The 15,391-nt window shown below is 41.7% G+C and overlaps 2 protein-coding genes across 3 annotated transcripts; both read left to right on the forward strand.

Annotated features, from left to right (window-relative positions):
* Positions 1–64: 64 nt before the first annotated feature.
* Positions 65–5,170, forward strand: prd1 (pruning defect 1). 2 transcript variants are annotated; one of them, XM_068297545.1, is made up of 9 exons: positions 65–242; positions 461–1,441; positions 1,504–2,472; positions 2,532–3,397; positions 3,459–3,611; positions 3,665–4,068; positions 4,131–4,344; positions 4,406–4,963; positions 5,026–5,170. In XM_068297545.1, the coding sequence occupies exons 2-9, from the start codon at positions 511–513 to the stop codon at positions 5,152–5,154; spliced, it is 4,224 nt and encodes a 1,407-aa protein (XP_068153646.1). In that variant the 5' UTR covers positions 65–242; positions 461–510; the 3' UTR covers positions 5,155–5,170. The 2 variants fall into 2 exon arrangements, with proteins under 2 accessions (XP_068153646.1, XP_068153647.1); XM_068297546.1 differs by having other exon boundaries at positions 465–1,441.
* Positions 5,171–8,662: 3,492 nt separating this feature from the next.
* Positions 8,663–15,333, forward strand: Nup98-96 (nuclear pore complex protein Nup98-96). Its single transcript, XM_068298130.1, is given in 7 exon segments — positions 8,663–8,951; positions 8,953–9,211; positions 9,285–11,828; positions 11,900–13,027; positions 13,090–13,370; positions 13,372–14,524; positions 14,587–15,333. Coding segments are annotated over 7 exon segments (5,823 nt in total). The 5' UTR covers positions 8,663–8,933; the 3' UTR covers positions 15,027–15,333.
* The last annotated feature ends 58 nt before the right edge of the window (positions 15,334–15,391 follow it).

The following is a 15,391-nucleotide window of genomic DNA, read 5'->3' on the forward strand; positions in this document are numbered from 1 at the left end:
AACTTTGTTGTCGATAAATGCAATTCTTAATTTTTTGTTATCGGGAAAACAGCAACACTGGTTACACTCTCAAATGGCAATCAGCTGTTATTATTGATTGTTCATTTGTCTTAATTTGTTTGCAACAAAAATGTGAAAAATTCGGAGAAAACCCCAAGTCAAAACATTCGTAAATAGATAAATAAAGTAAATAAACACTCGCTTAACAAGTGTGATATGGAAAACAATTAGATACTCTGTTGGTAAGCCTTGCAAAAAAAAGCGACTGAAAAGAGATTGTGTGACTCCCAACCACTTCCACTCCTCTTCCTCCCCCCACTCTACTCTTTCCTTACCCACTTCCACTGTGACGTGATGCGGCTGCGGCGCAGTGTGCAATATGTATTATTGATTAATTGCAAGAAAATGAAGATACACAAACTGTCTATTGTTTTTCTTCTTTTTATTTGTTTTGATTCAGACAGAAGGTCTTAATAAAATCCACAAAAAGTCGAGTAATACCAATTAACCATGGAGTCACCTCAGTTCGCCAAGGCGAACAACAATCTGGGTGCTAGTAAAGTATCGCCCGGCGATAAAATGAGTTCTAGTCTAAATTCAAGTACACTGGAGGATACCACACCTAGTGATTCGGGTATCCAGATGCTGGACTCGGAGAATAGCGATGCAATGATCGAATCCATTGGATCCTATGAAACGGCTGCAGCAGCAGCAGCCGATGCGAATTCAAATATGGCAACTGCTGCTATAGCTGCAGTTGAAGAGGCTCAAATGATAACTAGCGCTTGTTCTACTTTTGACGCCACAGAAAAGATTGTCTATAGGCGCAAGGTGCACAAGACATCATCAGCGCCGAAAGCACCAAAGAAGAGGGTATCTTTTCATGAGGATATACTAAAGAACACCCGGACCGACAATATACACATTGAGCATGGATTTATTACTTATAAAAATGGACGCAAATTAGCCATAGGACAGGCGGGGGGAGTAGCTAGAGCAGCAGGACGCTATTCTTGGTGTGTGGAACGCAATGGAGCTGATGGCGGCAACGGTCAGGCAGAAGGACCAAGTGAAATCTCGGCTGCAGGACGATTTGACGGATATGACGATGACGATGATGGCGAGAGCGGAGCAACTGGTGGTGGTAATGGTGCTGGACGTCGACGACGCTTAGTCTATCGAAATGCTTGCTCGGATGTGCTTGATTATGGGCACACAGATATATATGATACCAATGAGCCGCACGGACTACAATACGATAACTCTGGAGTCTTTGAATATGCCCCACCGACACAATCAGTGGTCGGAGATGGAATGGACAGCAGCACCAGCTCTAACTCCAGCATAGATTCGGATGAGCAGGAGCCCAATTCTAATACCAATCGTAAGAGTAGCTCCTGCGATTGCATAGGCATGAGCCAGGTCAATAACAATTTGATTGGTAAGCAATAAGGTAGAGGTTTCTATAGCTCACTTTTTATTGTTTAATTTTTCTATATTCAGGCAACAATTGCTATTATTCGGAGCCTAATATTGGAGTAACTAAGTCAGTATGGAACAAAGAGAAAAAACCGAAATCTAGTTGCCTGAAGAAACCTAAACGTCAAACGAATATAATTCATGAGCAGGACCTCAATGGACGCATGAAAAAATTTAATGTCCATGATAGTAGTAAAATGATTTTTGGCTCTTTGAAAAGCATTTTTACCATGCCCTTACCCGAACGTGGAGTCCCCGAAGGTTCGGAAGATTTACAAGCGGTAATTGAATGTGTGCCTGAATTAGAACAAACACCGGAGCATAAAGTTAAGCCACAAAACCAAACAAATTTGGCATTGTCTCCCTCATCGCCTCCTCTAAAGGCTAAACCATTCTTAAGCAAGAGTCTTGATGGCAATAAACAGACGGCAAATGTGAAAAAATTTGTTCACAATGTCGATCAGCAGTTGCGGCATAAAAATGATGACCAGCAATGTCCCAGTACCAGTTCCAACACCCCAATGGATGGCATACAAAAACAAAACCAAAATCAATTGTTTTTGCTCCAACGTCAAGACGAATTTGATAAACAAATGGAGACAGTTGGAACTAATGTCAATGCTAAGGCCAACAATAATCAACAGCAGCCGCCACATCAGCAATTCCGCAGCAAGTTCATAATAAATTGTGAGAGCACTGTTTTTGAGCATACTGGTGTTTCATATGAGACATCCCATGATGAGAACCAATCGCACACAGACCATACATTGCATCAGCAGCAGCAACACAGCAATGTGGCTAGTCTTCTTGAGCAAAACACCCCCATAGCCCAGCCAGCTAGTCAAATGAAATCATCATTTATGGCGGCACCCATAGCCAAGACATTTAGTAATTTCTTCCGTAGTCTGAAGGAGAGCAGCAGCAACTCCACAGCGAGTACTCCCTCGCCAGCTGTAGATAAGGAACACCAGGTGGCCACTGATAGTTATTTTGGTAAGAATAAAAAAAGACTTAAATACGAAAATAAACTAAATTTACTTATTACTTTACAGCCAAGAAAATGAACAAATCACAACAGCAGCAGAAGATAGCTTCACCAATTTGTCAGCTACCCAATGCTCAGTCCTCATCCACCATATCCGAGCTTAGCTCCATTAGCAATAATACCACAAGCAACAGCCATACCAATACCAATTCCTGCTCCCTACCCAAACCCCTTGCACAAGTTGAGCGTCAAACTCGTCACTTGGCCTCGCCGCTAAAGAAACGTGGTCAACCACTTAATCATCCGGCGCGCTACGGCGATCAATTGCAGTTGCACAGTCGGAGTCTACATAGTCCTTGTACTTATCTCAACGCACGTGGCGGTAGTGGCCGCGATTCAAAGAGCACTATTCTAAGTGATGATTTTGATGATATACTCACTATAACAACAACTACGGATACGATTAATACCGATACTAAACCCAGTTCAGTGGCTGATAGTGACCTGGTTATTGTCGACTATACAGATGTGGATTACTCGCAGCTTTTAAAGCCACCGCCCGCAAAAACATCACTAATTAATCGATTTCTACGCAATGTTACACAAAAGAAAATCATGGAGACATCCATAAGACGTAATAATTTCTTTGCCGATAAATTAAAGAATGAGCAGAAAATTCTTGGCTCAACCCAGTTGTATGTAAAAGGTGCCCGACCCAAAAACTATGAGCTAATTGATGATCTAAACGCGGAAATAGCCATGGAAATTGAAATGTCTGGTGCCAATTCACCGCGCCGTGAACTAATAAATATGGGAGAGTCTGATACATCGGAAGTGTCCAATTTTGAGCTGGGCATAGGAGAAATATCTATAGACATATTCAATGGCAAGACGTTGCCCATTTTAAGTGAATCAAAAGAGCAGCTCATGAAGGTAAAGTTATAATCTCTTCTGATATGCAATCTCAAAGTTTTACAATTTCATTTCGGAACAGGTTTTCAAACTCTACACGGGATATAGTCAAGACGGCTTTATGACTCCGGTTTTAGTTCTACTGACCGATCGGTCCTTATATGTGACAGATTTGGTGCGAAACTGTCTATGTGCCAAATTTGTATTGGCCTACAAAGATCTGGATGTTATATTGGTAAGAATACCTGCTGGATTATTGTTCTTTTGTCTTATTTGTTGAAATTTTAGATGGGGCCATTTGGCAATACGGTTTTACTTAGCAATAGTACTCGTGATATGCAGCAGGTACTACTGGCTGGTGGTCCCTATCCAGCAGATGCTTTGGTGGCGAATCTGGAGTTGTGTGCCAGACGAAGCGGTTCTACTCTACCCGCTGTTGGTCAATTGACTATGGAACATTTGGCACCTTTGCAGGCATTTGTGAGGGCCAACAGTTGTGTGGGTAAAGATGAGCGTTGGATGTTTTATGCTGTTGTCAATGTACCAGTCGGAGGTGGCCTTAGTTTGGCTGGAACTGTTACTGAAGACGATCAAGAGCCGCTGGGTCCTAATATGAAAGGATTTCTCATGCATCAACGTGTTAAAGAAGCAAATTGCAAGGCTCATTGGCAGCCGGGTTACTTTTTGCTCAAGTGAGTGGACGCCCTCTTAATGATATATCACATATATTTATGCTTTAATTTATTGTGCTTAGGGCTGGTGTTTTGTACATGTTCCATGATTCAAATCAAAAACTTCCAAGCTGGGCAATGGCTTTGGCTGAGTGCCAGGGAGCTCGACGAACTGTTAAGTCAATGCGTCCGCATTGCTTTGAGATATTGCTAAAGAAAGAATTATTGCAATTGGCCGCTCCAGATGAGTATGTGGCCTCCGAATGGCTACAAGCATTACTACAGTCGGCAAGTGGTGTAAGTTGAATAAAGTCAAATATAAGCGCCAGGTTAAAACTCATTTTAAAACTTTTTGCAGTTATTTGAATTGCAGGAAAAACACAAGACATTGGGTTGCTCCTTGATAGTAACACAGAATCATTTGATCACCTTACGTGAGGATTTTTCGGCACCATTGCGTCAGATTCAGATGAAGGTTATGCCAGATGAGCAATTACCCCTCAATCCTGAATCTAAAAATCTGCTGTGTGAGGAAGATTTACTCAGCGTTTTTGAGACAAGCAGCCTAATGAGCTCTACCCTGAGCACACCCACACGGGGCACTCTGAATTCCACACCCACAAAGCAAATTCAATCAATGGCACCGACACCGCTGGCCATCAAGACATCTGAGCAAAATATGATGAGCAGTGTATATGGTAAAAACTCTGGACTGCAGATTCTCACATGTGCTGATATTAAGGCCATGACTGGAATAAAAATATCCTCACATAGTGAGACTTGGTGGTGTATTCTGGAGTTTTCATGTCAAGAGGCGCCCCTGGAGTGCCAAGATGATTTAGTAATCTTTTTTGCCAGCAGCATGGAAATGCAACGTTTCCTACGATTGCTCGAGCAGCTCTGGCAGGCCAAGAATGTAAGTGCACAAAATGCGCCCCCAAGAAAATAACATAACGTAATCATTATTGTTATTTATAGAATGATCTTTTCCCCATCACGGTGATGGACGATGAGGAATCGCTAGCCGAACGGTGTACTGCGCTCTACACTGAAATCAATCGGGGCTGGGAACCCTTATTGACCGCTGCTTTGGGGTATCCGCTCTAAACTGGATCTACACAAATATGAAATACTCTACAATAATATAAACTGCTTATATATTTTATTATAAACAAAAAAAAATACTCAAAGCATAAAATTGCTGAAGAAAAACAAATGGTAGCTACACAAAAAGATTTATAAAACATCTAAATATCTCTCTCTATATATGTATACCTATATTTAGACCAAACTTTAATGTATTATTTGACCATTTCAATTTATATTTTGCGCTGTTATAATTGTATGTATTTTTCTTTAATTTGTGATATTAAGCTTAAGTTGCTGATTCGTATTAATTATATTGTTTATACTTATATTTCTTCTGTGTCACCGTGTAGAAAATTGCACAAAAAAAAATATGTGGGCTTTATTGAATTGTAAACTACATATATTGTTTTAAATACATTTTTGAATATATATACTCAAATGAATTCAACTAAATATGAATGATATTTGTATGAATTTCGTAAGTTAGTTCAATCAATGATCAATGATATTACCATTATTGAAATATATATACGCTATATAAACGACATTATTAAAAACTATCTAAGATGGCATAAGATTTGTTTTGGGAGAAAATATTTTTGAATTGAATTGAAGAAGAAATAATATGTGCGAGTAACGACATGAAAGTATTTACTTATATGATATATATACATATATATATACGATTTATAAAATACAAACACTCATATATTTAATGGCTCTAAAAAAAAAACCAATATGTATGATGTACTATGTTATATTATGACGATGTTTTCATACAAATTTAAATTTCCCCGCAAAACAAATGACTTAACTCTTAAGCTTATAACTGATAATTAGTACTATTTTTCAAATATTAAGTTTTCTTTAGTTTAAGAGATATGGAAAGATCAAAAGGAACAACTGTAGGTACCTATAATTTGCCAAATGTATACATATGTGTGTATAAACAATGTAAAAGCAGACAATAGTATAAGGACTAGAAACATGTGTGTGGTTAGAGATAAAATCCCTCCAAGCCCTACCCCAAATCTTCAAACACCGCCTAGGCCATAGCTTTTGAAATTTTTAATCAGCAAAAGTCGAAAGCCTAAATTTTACGCACACCTCAATCGTTTTTTTCACATAGTTTATAAATTTAAAATTATTGTTTCGCTATAAGCTGTATGAAAACATCAAGTCAAAGGCTCATAATGATTATTAAATGGTATTGAAACAAATTTATAAAGTGCTGTTTTTTTTCTATTGCCCTTTAGCTCTTTGGGATTAAACTTAACCAGAGGGCCGGGGCTAACTTCGACCGCGTCAAAGTTTGTATACCCTTGCAACTTTTTTGGTAACTCTTTCCTTACCTATTAGCCATCAATGTGGAAGAACGTTTTATCTAAAAAGGCTTATGTTTGCGAAAGAATGGCCTACAATCATAGGAAATAACGAAGATATTGACCAAAGTCACAGTTTTCCACCGATCGTTCCTATGGGAGCTATATGATATAGTCACCCGATCTTTATTAAATTCGACACAGTCATTAACAGATATATTAAATTAAGAAACGTTTAATTTGAAAACAATCACGTTAAAAGTAACGAAGTTATTTACAAAAGTCACTGTTTTCGCCCGATCGTTCCTATGGGAGCTATATGATATAGTCACCCGATCTTTATCAAATTCGGCACAGTCATTAACAGATATACTAAACTAACAAATGTTTAATTTGAAAGCAATCGCGGTAAAAGTAACGAAGTTATTTACAAAAGTCACTGTTTTCGACCGATCGTTCCTATGGGAGCTATATGATATAGTTATCCGATCTTGATCAAATTTGGCACAGTCGTTTATAAGCGTAATAAACTCTTTAATATTTCACGATAATAACATAGAAAATAACGAAGTTATTGAGAAAAGTCACTGTTCGTGACTTTGGGGTTTGTATGGGAGCTATGATATAGTGGTCCGATCCGGGTGAATCCGAGATATACAACGCCTGCAGTATATACAAGCCTAGGTGCAAAATTTCAGCTCTGTAGCTCTTACGGTCTAGGAGGAGTTTGCGTTGATCCAGACGGACGGACGGACGGACGGACATGGCTATTTAAACTCGTCTCGTCGTGCTGATCAAGAATATATATACTTTGTATGGTCGGAGATGCTTCGTTCTATGCGTTGCACACTTCTGACCAAAATTAATATACCCTTTTTGCAAGGGTATAAAAATGATAAAATTGTACACTGTGATTTTGTCAACACAATATTTTATTTTTTCCTTAGTTATATTATTTTTAATAGATTTTTAAACAGAGATATCAATTATTTTGTTTTTTTCTCTATTGCATACATATGTGTGAAAATCTCCCAAGTGAGCCACCACTTTTTACTCAAAAGTACCTACATACATATGTACATACATATGTACATGTTTCGATTCATGTGAATTAAGGAAAAATTTATTTTGAACAGTTTACGAAAATTCGAACTTGTACTAAAGTTATTATCAGCAATAATTCGTTGCTTGCTACTTTGAACACTTTTTTTCTTCTTGCTCGCTGCTTTTATTTAAAAATTTTGTTAGCCTGGTAAATATCTAAAAATTTTTTCCTTTTGTCTAAGCCTCAAAAACTATTAACAAAAACAGAATATTTCTGTGAGCTGGATTTGATTATTTAATTATATTAAGTTTTTCGCTAAAGGAACTCCAATGGCAGGCTTCTGTCTAAAACTTTTCAAGTTTTTTACGCCGACAATGACTATTAAACATAAAAGTAAATATTTTTATTTACATCGAAAAAAATTTAATTAAAAATTTTAATTTTCTTGAATTTAGCTTTTTTTTTAATGTTTTATGCATTGAAGCAGCTGCAAAGGTCAAACAAACGAATAAACTTATAGAGAGACAATTTTTTGATTGGATTATAATTTATTTGATTAGATTATATGTATGTATTAATACCTATTGGCATCCTTCAATATATTGACCTAGAACCTGCAATTTGCGGTTTTATAGCAATTCCTCGAAAGTCTCCGTGAATGAACCAAGGAATAGTTCCAACCTGTCGTTATTTATGTATATAGTATGTAAGGTAAAGTGGTAAGTAAAATCATCGTATTCCATCTGATATAAAAAGCTGCAGTAACAAATTCTGAAAACCTTTCCCATAACATACTACCTAAGGAAACAAAGTCCCAAGGCAATCTTCACAAACTGTATGAATTCTAAACATTTTTAAGATAATACATACATATGTATGTATGTTATTTTTAGTAAATATGTAATATAAAAAGTATTAGTATAAAGTATGTAAATAATACATCAACATGAAAATTCAGCCAATACAAGCCGAAGGCCACAGCATAAGATATGATTAGCTGTAATTATACACATTTTTTATATGAAAAAATAAAAAATAAAGTTACAGGTACAATGAGAAAGAAAATAATTTAAAATTAAATAACACAAAATACGTCAGTCCTGATTTTGCAGATTTTTCTAAAAATGATTATCTGGCCACACTGAATTTTAGTGTGGTGAAATTAGCGGCGCGGCTTGACGGAAAAATTTTTGCGCCTTTATCTATAAAAGTCCAAGTGGTTGTTGCGGAGAGATACTTTTAGTATTAACTACATATAATTATTACGTGAATCACCGAAGGGGATCCCCAATTACTGTTATCAGTCTTGCATCCATTGGTGAAATTCGTTCAAGGACAAAGGATATCATTTGGCATTGGCATCCATCTAGTATATGTGTATTTGTGTGTTTTATTTAACTGTAAAATCGCCTAGTTAGCGAGGAAGCAGCATGTTTGGTGGTACGAAGCCCCCCGTTTGGAGCTGGCACTGGATCCACTGGTTTCGGTTTTACCAGCACACCGACAGCCACGCCGTTTGGCCAGTCAGCCTTTGGGAAGCCAGCAGCACCAGCATTTGGTAGCACTTCTGCCTTTGGAGCCCAGCCAACGCAACCTTCATTGTTTGGCGCAGCAGCGACACCAGCTCAGCCCACAGCCGGACTTTTTGGTGGAGCAACAACATCCAGTGCCTTTGGCAGCACAACAACAACTCCCAGCACATTTGGAGGTTAGAATCGAACTCGATCTAAGATGGTGGCGTATTTCCATTTGGTTTTAATTTATATTGTTCTCCATTGCAGCATTTGCGCAGCCGCAGCAGTCATCGAATATATTTGGTGCCAATCAGGCCCAGCCGAACACATCTTTATTTGGGCAAGCGGCCGCTCCAGCATTCGGAGCTGGTAAGCCCGCCGGTCTGGGTATCAGCGCGTTTAGCCAATCTGCCGCCGCTCAGCCGACATCGTTGTTTGGTCAGCAAGCACCCGTGACTAGCACCACAGGATTCGCCAGCTTTGGTCAAACGGCGCCAGCAACAACAACAAATGTATTTGGCAGTGGAGCGGCCTCGGCTTTTGCTCAGCCGCAGACACCCGCCGTAGGTGCCGCTGGCGTCAATCCCGGCACAGCAGTGGCCAAGTACTCTCCATCGATTGGCACCGATACCCTAATGAAAGGTGGCCAGCCGAACAATGTCAATACTAAACAGCATTGCATCACAGCAATGAAGGAATATGAACTAAAATCATTGGAAGAGCTCCGCTTAGAGGACTATTTAAATGGACGCAAAGGCCCACAAGCGGGCACTGCACCTGGTACCGGGTTTGGTTTTGGCAATGCGACTGCAGCAACACAGCCAGCTGCTGGTGGTCTATTCGGAAGCACGGCGCAACCGGCCTCGACAGGTCTGTTCGGTCAAGCTGCAACGGAAAATAAGGGTCTGTTTGGTGCCTCGACGTTTGGCCAACCGGCTACTAGCAGCGCTTTTGGTGCTCCTGCCCAGCAAAATAGTTTTCTTCAAAAACCGTTTGGAGCAACAACAAATACGGGATTTGCGGCTCCCGCGGCAGATGCTTCCAATCCATTCGGAGCAAAGCCCGCTTTTGGTCAAGGCAGCACGCTTTTCGGACAGACTCCGGCCACAAGTGCAGCGCCCGCTTTTGGACAGACAACTACTGGCTTTGGAGGATTTGGGACCGCAGCTGCTGGGACCCAGCAGACTTCCCTTTTTGGTGCTCCGGCAGCCAACGATCCAAATAAACCCGCCTTTGGTTTAGGTGCAACGGGAACCGCTTCCTCAACTGGATTTGGTGGCTTTGGCTCCACGGCCACCAGTACAGCCGTCGCCGGTGGTGGATTGTTTGGCGCCAAGCCGGCGACTAGCTTTGCGGCACCTGCTTTTGGTGCGACTTCAACAGCCAATACGGGATTCGGAGGTGCTTTTGGCATGAGTAATCCCGTCGCAGGCACCGCTGGCGTTGGAGCCGGTGGTGGCCTCTTTAACTCAACACTGAATAAGCCGGCAACATCGGCATTTGGTGGGTTTGGGACTACAGCTGCTGCTCCTCTGAACTTCAATGCTGGCAATACGGGAGGATCGCTTTTTGGGAATGCCGCCAAACCTGGAGGGCTCTTTGGGGGAGGCACCACATTGGGTGGCACGGCTGCGGCGCCCATAGGCGGTGGCTTTTTTGGTGGCGCCGCTTCAACTGGATTTGGAAACACAGGCGGATCCCTAGGTGGCAGCTTTGGTACTTTGGGTGGCAATACAGGAATGCAAGGTGGACTTATTGGCAGTCAGCCATCCATGGGCATATCAATGGCATCCCAACAACCCATCCATCAACAAATCCTGGCAAAGGTAACCTCGCCATATGGTGACACGCCAATTTTCAAGGATCTAAAGCAAAGCGATGCCGATCCAACAAGAGCCACCAATCCCGCTGCCCAACAGGCCGTGCTGGATATGAGTAGCAATCAGTTTAAGATTTCGACTAAGGAGAATCAGGCACATGTGAAAGTTAAAGCCATGGGTAGCTCGGTCAATCGGAAGGCACTCTTCGATGGACTCGAAGAGTTCGATGCCAGCGTGGAGGGTTTCAATCTTAAGCCAAACGCCAAGCGATTGGTTATCAAACCAAAAGAGAAGGTCATTGATACAAATTCCTTTGGATCCACGTCAGCCCCAAATACGCCAAGGGGACGGGGTGGAGAGGGTAAGCCGTCCAATACGTCGATCAGTGAACGCGATTCCTTTTCAGGAGTCATACCCCATGAGCCGTCTCCGTCCACTGTAGCTGCTGCTGCTCCTAATCAAGACCAAACTCGTCGTGAATCCTGGTTGCATCCCAACAACTTGGAGAAAGTACGACAACAGAATATTCAAGCTGGCCATTTGGATCGTTCTGGTTCACCTCTCAATAGTACGGTTACTGAGCTGGTGCCCCGCAAACCATTGGATACCTATCGCCCATCGTCCACAGTGCGTCTATCAGTGTCTACCATACCGGAAAATTCATTTGAAGATCAGGCCAGTGCCATAGCCAGAAGGGATACATACGTTACGGACCAGGCCAGTGAGAGTTTAAGCCGTTCCCAGGAAGGAGAAAAGATAACAAATCTCTCTCGTCCGGCCATTGAGGCAGATTCAGAGGAACCGCATCCCACTGGAATCGTGCTGAAACGTGCGGGCTACTATACCATTCCGTCTCTGGACGATCTTAAATCATATTTATCAGAGGATGGTTCCTGTGTGGTGCCTAATTTCACTGTAGGAAGAGAAGGATATGGTAATGTCTATTTCGGCAAAGAGATTGATGTCGCTGGACTCAATTTGGATGAGATAGGTAAGTTGTTTATCCCTTTCCATTCTTAAATGTAGACTAAATTCGAAATATCATCTCTCTTCTTGCTATAGTTCATTTCCGTAATAAGGAAATCATTGTATATCCGGATGATGAGAATAAACCGCCATTTGGAGAAGGCCTAAATCGGGATGCTCAAGTTACCTTGGATCAGGTTTGGCCTTTGGATAAGACCATACATGAAGCCATCAAGGATTCTCAGCGCCTTATCGAAATGGATTGGGAGGGAAAGCTTCGTCGTGTCTGCGACAAGAATGAGACACGTTTCATTGAATATCGCCCGGAGACAGGTAGCTGGGTTTTCCGGGTAAAGCATTTTTCTAAATACGGCCTAAACGACACCGACGAAGAAGATGAATTAGAAACTGTGCCCACCGATCCCAAAAAAGCAAAAATGACTGCATTCGAGGAGCAACAGCAGAAGGACAAAATGACTTTGGCTTCATTGCGACAGGCCCAAAGAATATCTGAGGAGGCGGCACGCTCTCTCGATCCCAAAAATCTTGTAAATTGTGTCTCCAACTTCAGTTTTCGCCCCATGGACGAATCCGCCGAATTCCTCCATATGGACAAGACTCAATTTTTTCAAGCTGGCATTGGTTCGGATTTTTCCATGTTTGATGCTCCAGCAACACGTTTTCGTTCGGTGACAAGCCCCACAGCCATTTTGGCCGAAGATGTAGTGGGCAATGAACCACACAAGATGCAGCTAATGAAATCCTCTCTCTTTACTGAGGAAGAACAAGCACCAGTCGAACGGTCGAAGCGTCAACCGTCTTATAACTTTTTTAAACCAGATCTAATGGCTTGGAAGGAGCCGACAGCAGCCTCAGAGTCGGATTGCTTGCCTGTGTCATCGTCAGTCTCGGTGGCTAGTCTGATGCGGGATGGGGATGTGGAAGCATCAGAGGATGCCTCTTCTATGGCCACAGCGGACAGTGGACCAGAGAAAGAAGTGGCTATGGTAAAGCCCTTCAATTTCGTTTGCAAGCCCAAGGTGGCGCCACGCAAAATGTTATCCGCAATAGTTCCATTGGACCTTTCCATTGCCTATGAACTGAACCGACATTGGGTAGCGGATTTGGGTTTTTATCGGGGACACAGTTTTAAATTGAGTTTTGGTCCTCAGAATACGATAATGGTGCCAAATACATACAACAATATGCGTCGCATTAAAGAAGGTATGTTCAAACAATCTAACCAATCTTTCATCTTCTGATCCTAAAACGAAAATTCCTTTTAGACACTGGTCGGGCTGCTTTGCCTGCTTCGTTGATCTTCGCCAGCCGCTTGCGTAATGACTTTTCGAACAATATCTTGCAATTTGTACAATTTAACACTCTAAATGGATATCAGAACTTTAGCAATACCATTGTGCCTCATTTGGAGGCACAATTACGGTATTGCATTTGTGAGCAGGTCCCTGACAGCGATTGCCCATGGCTACAAGCAGATTGTGGCACTGCTTTGATTGCCCAGCACTTGGGAACGGCTAACAAAATGATTCATTTTGGCCCGACCGAAAGGCTACGCCGTTTCAGTTTGGTCACTCTTATTTGCACTGTGGGGTGATCACGAGGAACTTGTTGATCTGAATATTAACTCCCATTATATGGTTGTATGTCGGCGTAATTTGCTTTCCGAGTGGCTGGAGAATACATTGGCCAGCGAAGATTTACTTTCGAAGAAAATTACTAAGAATGGTTACTTGGAACACATGCTGGATTTGCTTAGATGCCATCGAGTAAGCGAGGCTTGCGAGTTGGCATTCAACTATGACGATGCCAATTTGGCTCTAATACTGGCCCAGTTGAGTTCTGGGCCTGTTTTCCGATTACTCGTGGAGGAGCAACTCCTCGCTTGGCAACAAAGCAAAGCAGACAAATATATAAACATAGATCGCCTAAAAATGTATATGCTGGCGGCTGGTGTGCCACTCATGCTGTCTTCTCAAGGTGCCATAAATCTCATGGAGGATAATAACTGGCTAACAGTGCTGGCCCTTCAATTGTGGTACTTTACAGCACCTACCTCTTCGATAACAGATTCCCTACGAGCATACGACAACGCCTTTAAGTCCGAAGAGGGCTTCGCCGAGCCGCCCGTTCCCAGCTATAAGGGGGCTCCTACGGCGGCCACTTGCGGGGATAAACCAATCTATGATATGCGTTACCATCTGCTGCAGCTTCACTCGAAGCGTTCGCATTCAATGGAAGCCACGCTCAATCCCATAACCCACACTGCTGATCCTATGGACTTCCGTCTTAGCTGGCTTGTATTGCAAACACTAATGGCCCTTGGCTACCGTCACTGCAGCGAGCTAAGCGAGTCGCGCCTGCATGTTGAATTTGCTAGCCAGTTGGAAAACGAAGGGCTTTGGCATTGGGGCGTCTTTGTGTTACTCCACATAAGAAACCGCAATCAACGTGAACGAGCTGTCCAGGAGATGCTTCAACGTAATATTACCGACTCCAGTCAAGAAGCTCACTGTGACAGAGAGCGGTTTGTAATACGGGAATTGGGTGTTCCAGAGACCTGGGTAGATTATGCTAAAGCTATCAGTGCTGGAGCTTCTGGTCAACGACATATGCAGGCGAAATATTTGCTTAAGGCAAAGCATTGGATGGAGGCCCATGACGTCATTTACGAGTATATTGCTCCCGACGCAATTATTAATAGTAAGTTGGCCGGAAGGTTGGCTCTTCCCATCAATTTAATCTAAACTAATTTCTTTTTACAGACAAATTGGATTATCTGCATAGCATGCTCAGACAGTTTGAATGCTCGCAGCAGGTCAAGGTGCCCAACTGGGCCAATCAGGGACAGATATTCCTGGACTTTATCGATATTAGTACCAAATTTAAACAAATATCGAATGTGAACAATATTGCGGATATCCACGCACGGTGGGAAAACCTAAAGCCGCAGTTGAGTGATCTTTGTTCGCGGATTAGCCTGTTGCCCTGTCCCACGGCCAAGCATCGTTTGTGCCAGAGTGAAATATCGGAGAACCTAAGCTGTCTCGTTCGTGGCATGTGCATTGTCTGTCCAGAGATGGAGTCTTGCTCAGTTCTGCGAGTTGCGCTCGAACGGTTACCCCTGCCGCAGGAGTTTTCGAAAAAAGATTTGCGTATTCTGCTCGAAGAATGGCTCGACAATATTGATGGGAGCGTTAATTGACGAATAAACACACACACCCAAGACACAAACAGGATATAGCAGTTAAGGTATCAATTAACTTTAGATATTATTTCCATTTAGCCTATTACAACTTAAGCTAAGTATTATTTTTCAATCGATTATGCATAAAGACCAAGTTATCATCTATCAACCATCATCTATCATCTAGTAACCAGACATATGATAGAGAATTGTTTTTACTTCCATGTGTATCCCATTTCCCACATCGAAAATAATCATAACATTTTGTTAATAATTAAATTAATTTTTGTTTCAACCATTGTAATAAACGCAAATGTTTAAGTAATATCCTTGCAATGCTAAAAACTTTATTATGTAAAATTGTAAAAAAATGCAAAACTTTT

This window comes from Drosophila tropicalis, unplaced genomic scaffold, assembly GCF_018151085.1.
Source record: "Drosophila tropicalis isolate 14030-0801.00 unplaced genomic scaffold, ASM1815108v1 contig_859, whole genome shotgun sequence".
Lineage (NCBI taxonomy): Eukaryota > Metazoa > Arthropoda > Insecta > Diptera > Drosophilidae > Drosophila > Drosophila tropicalis.

Bases quoted from the DNA above. Each gene is read 5' to 3' on its own strand.
- prd1 (XM_068297545.1), top strand. From the start codon at position 511: ATGGAGTCACCTCAGTTCGCCAAGGCGAACAACAATCTGGGTGCTAGT. The intron at 3,612-3,664 runs GTAAGAATACCT...TTGAAATTTTAG, and splicing joins AAGATCTGGATGTTATATTG to ATGGGGCCATTTGGCAATAC. The intron at 4,964-5,025 runs GTAAGTGCACAA...TGTTATTTATAG, and splicing joins AGCTCTGGCAGGCCAAGAAT to AATGATCTTTTCCCCATCAC.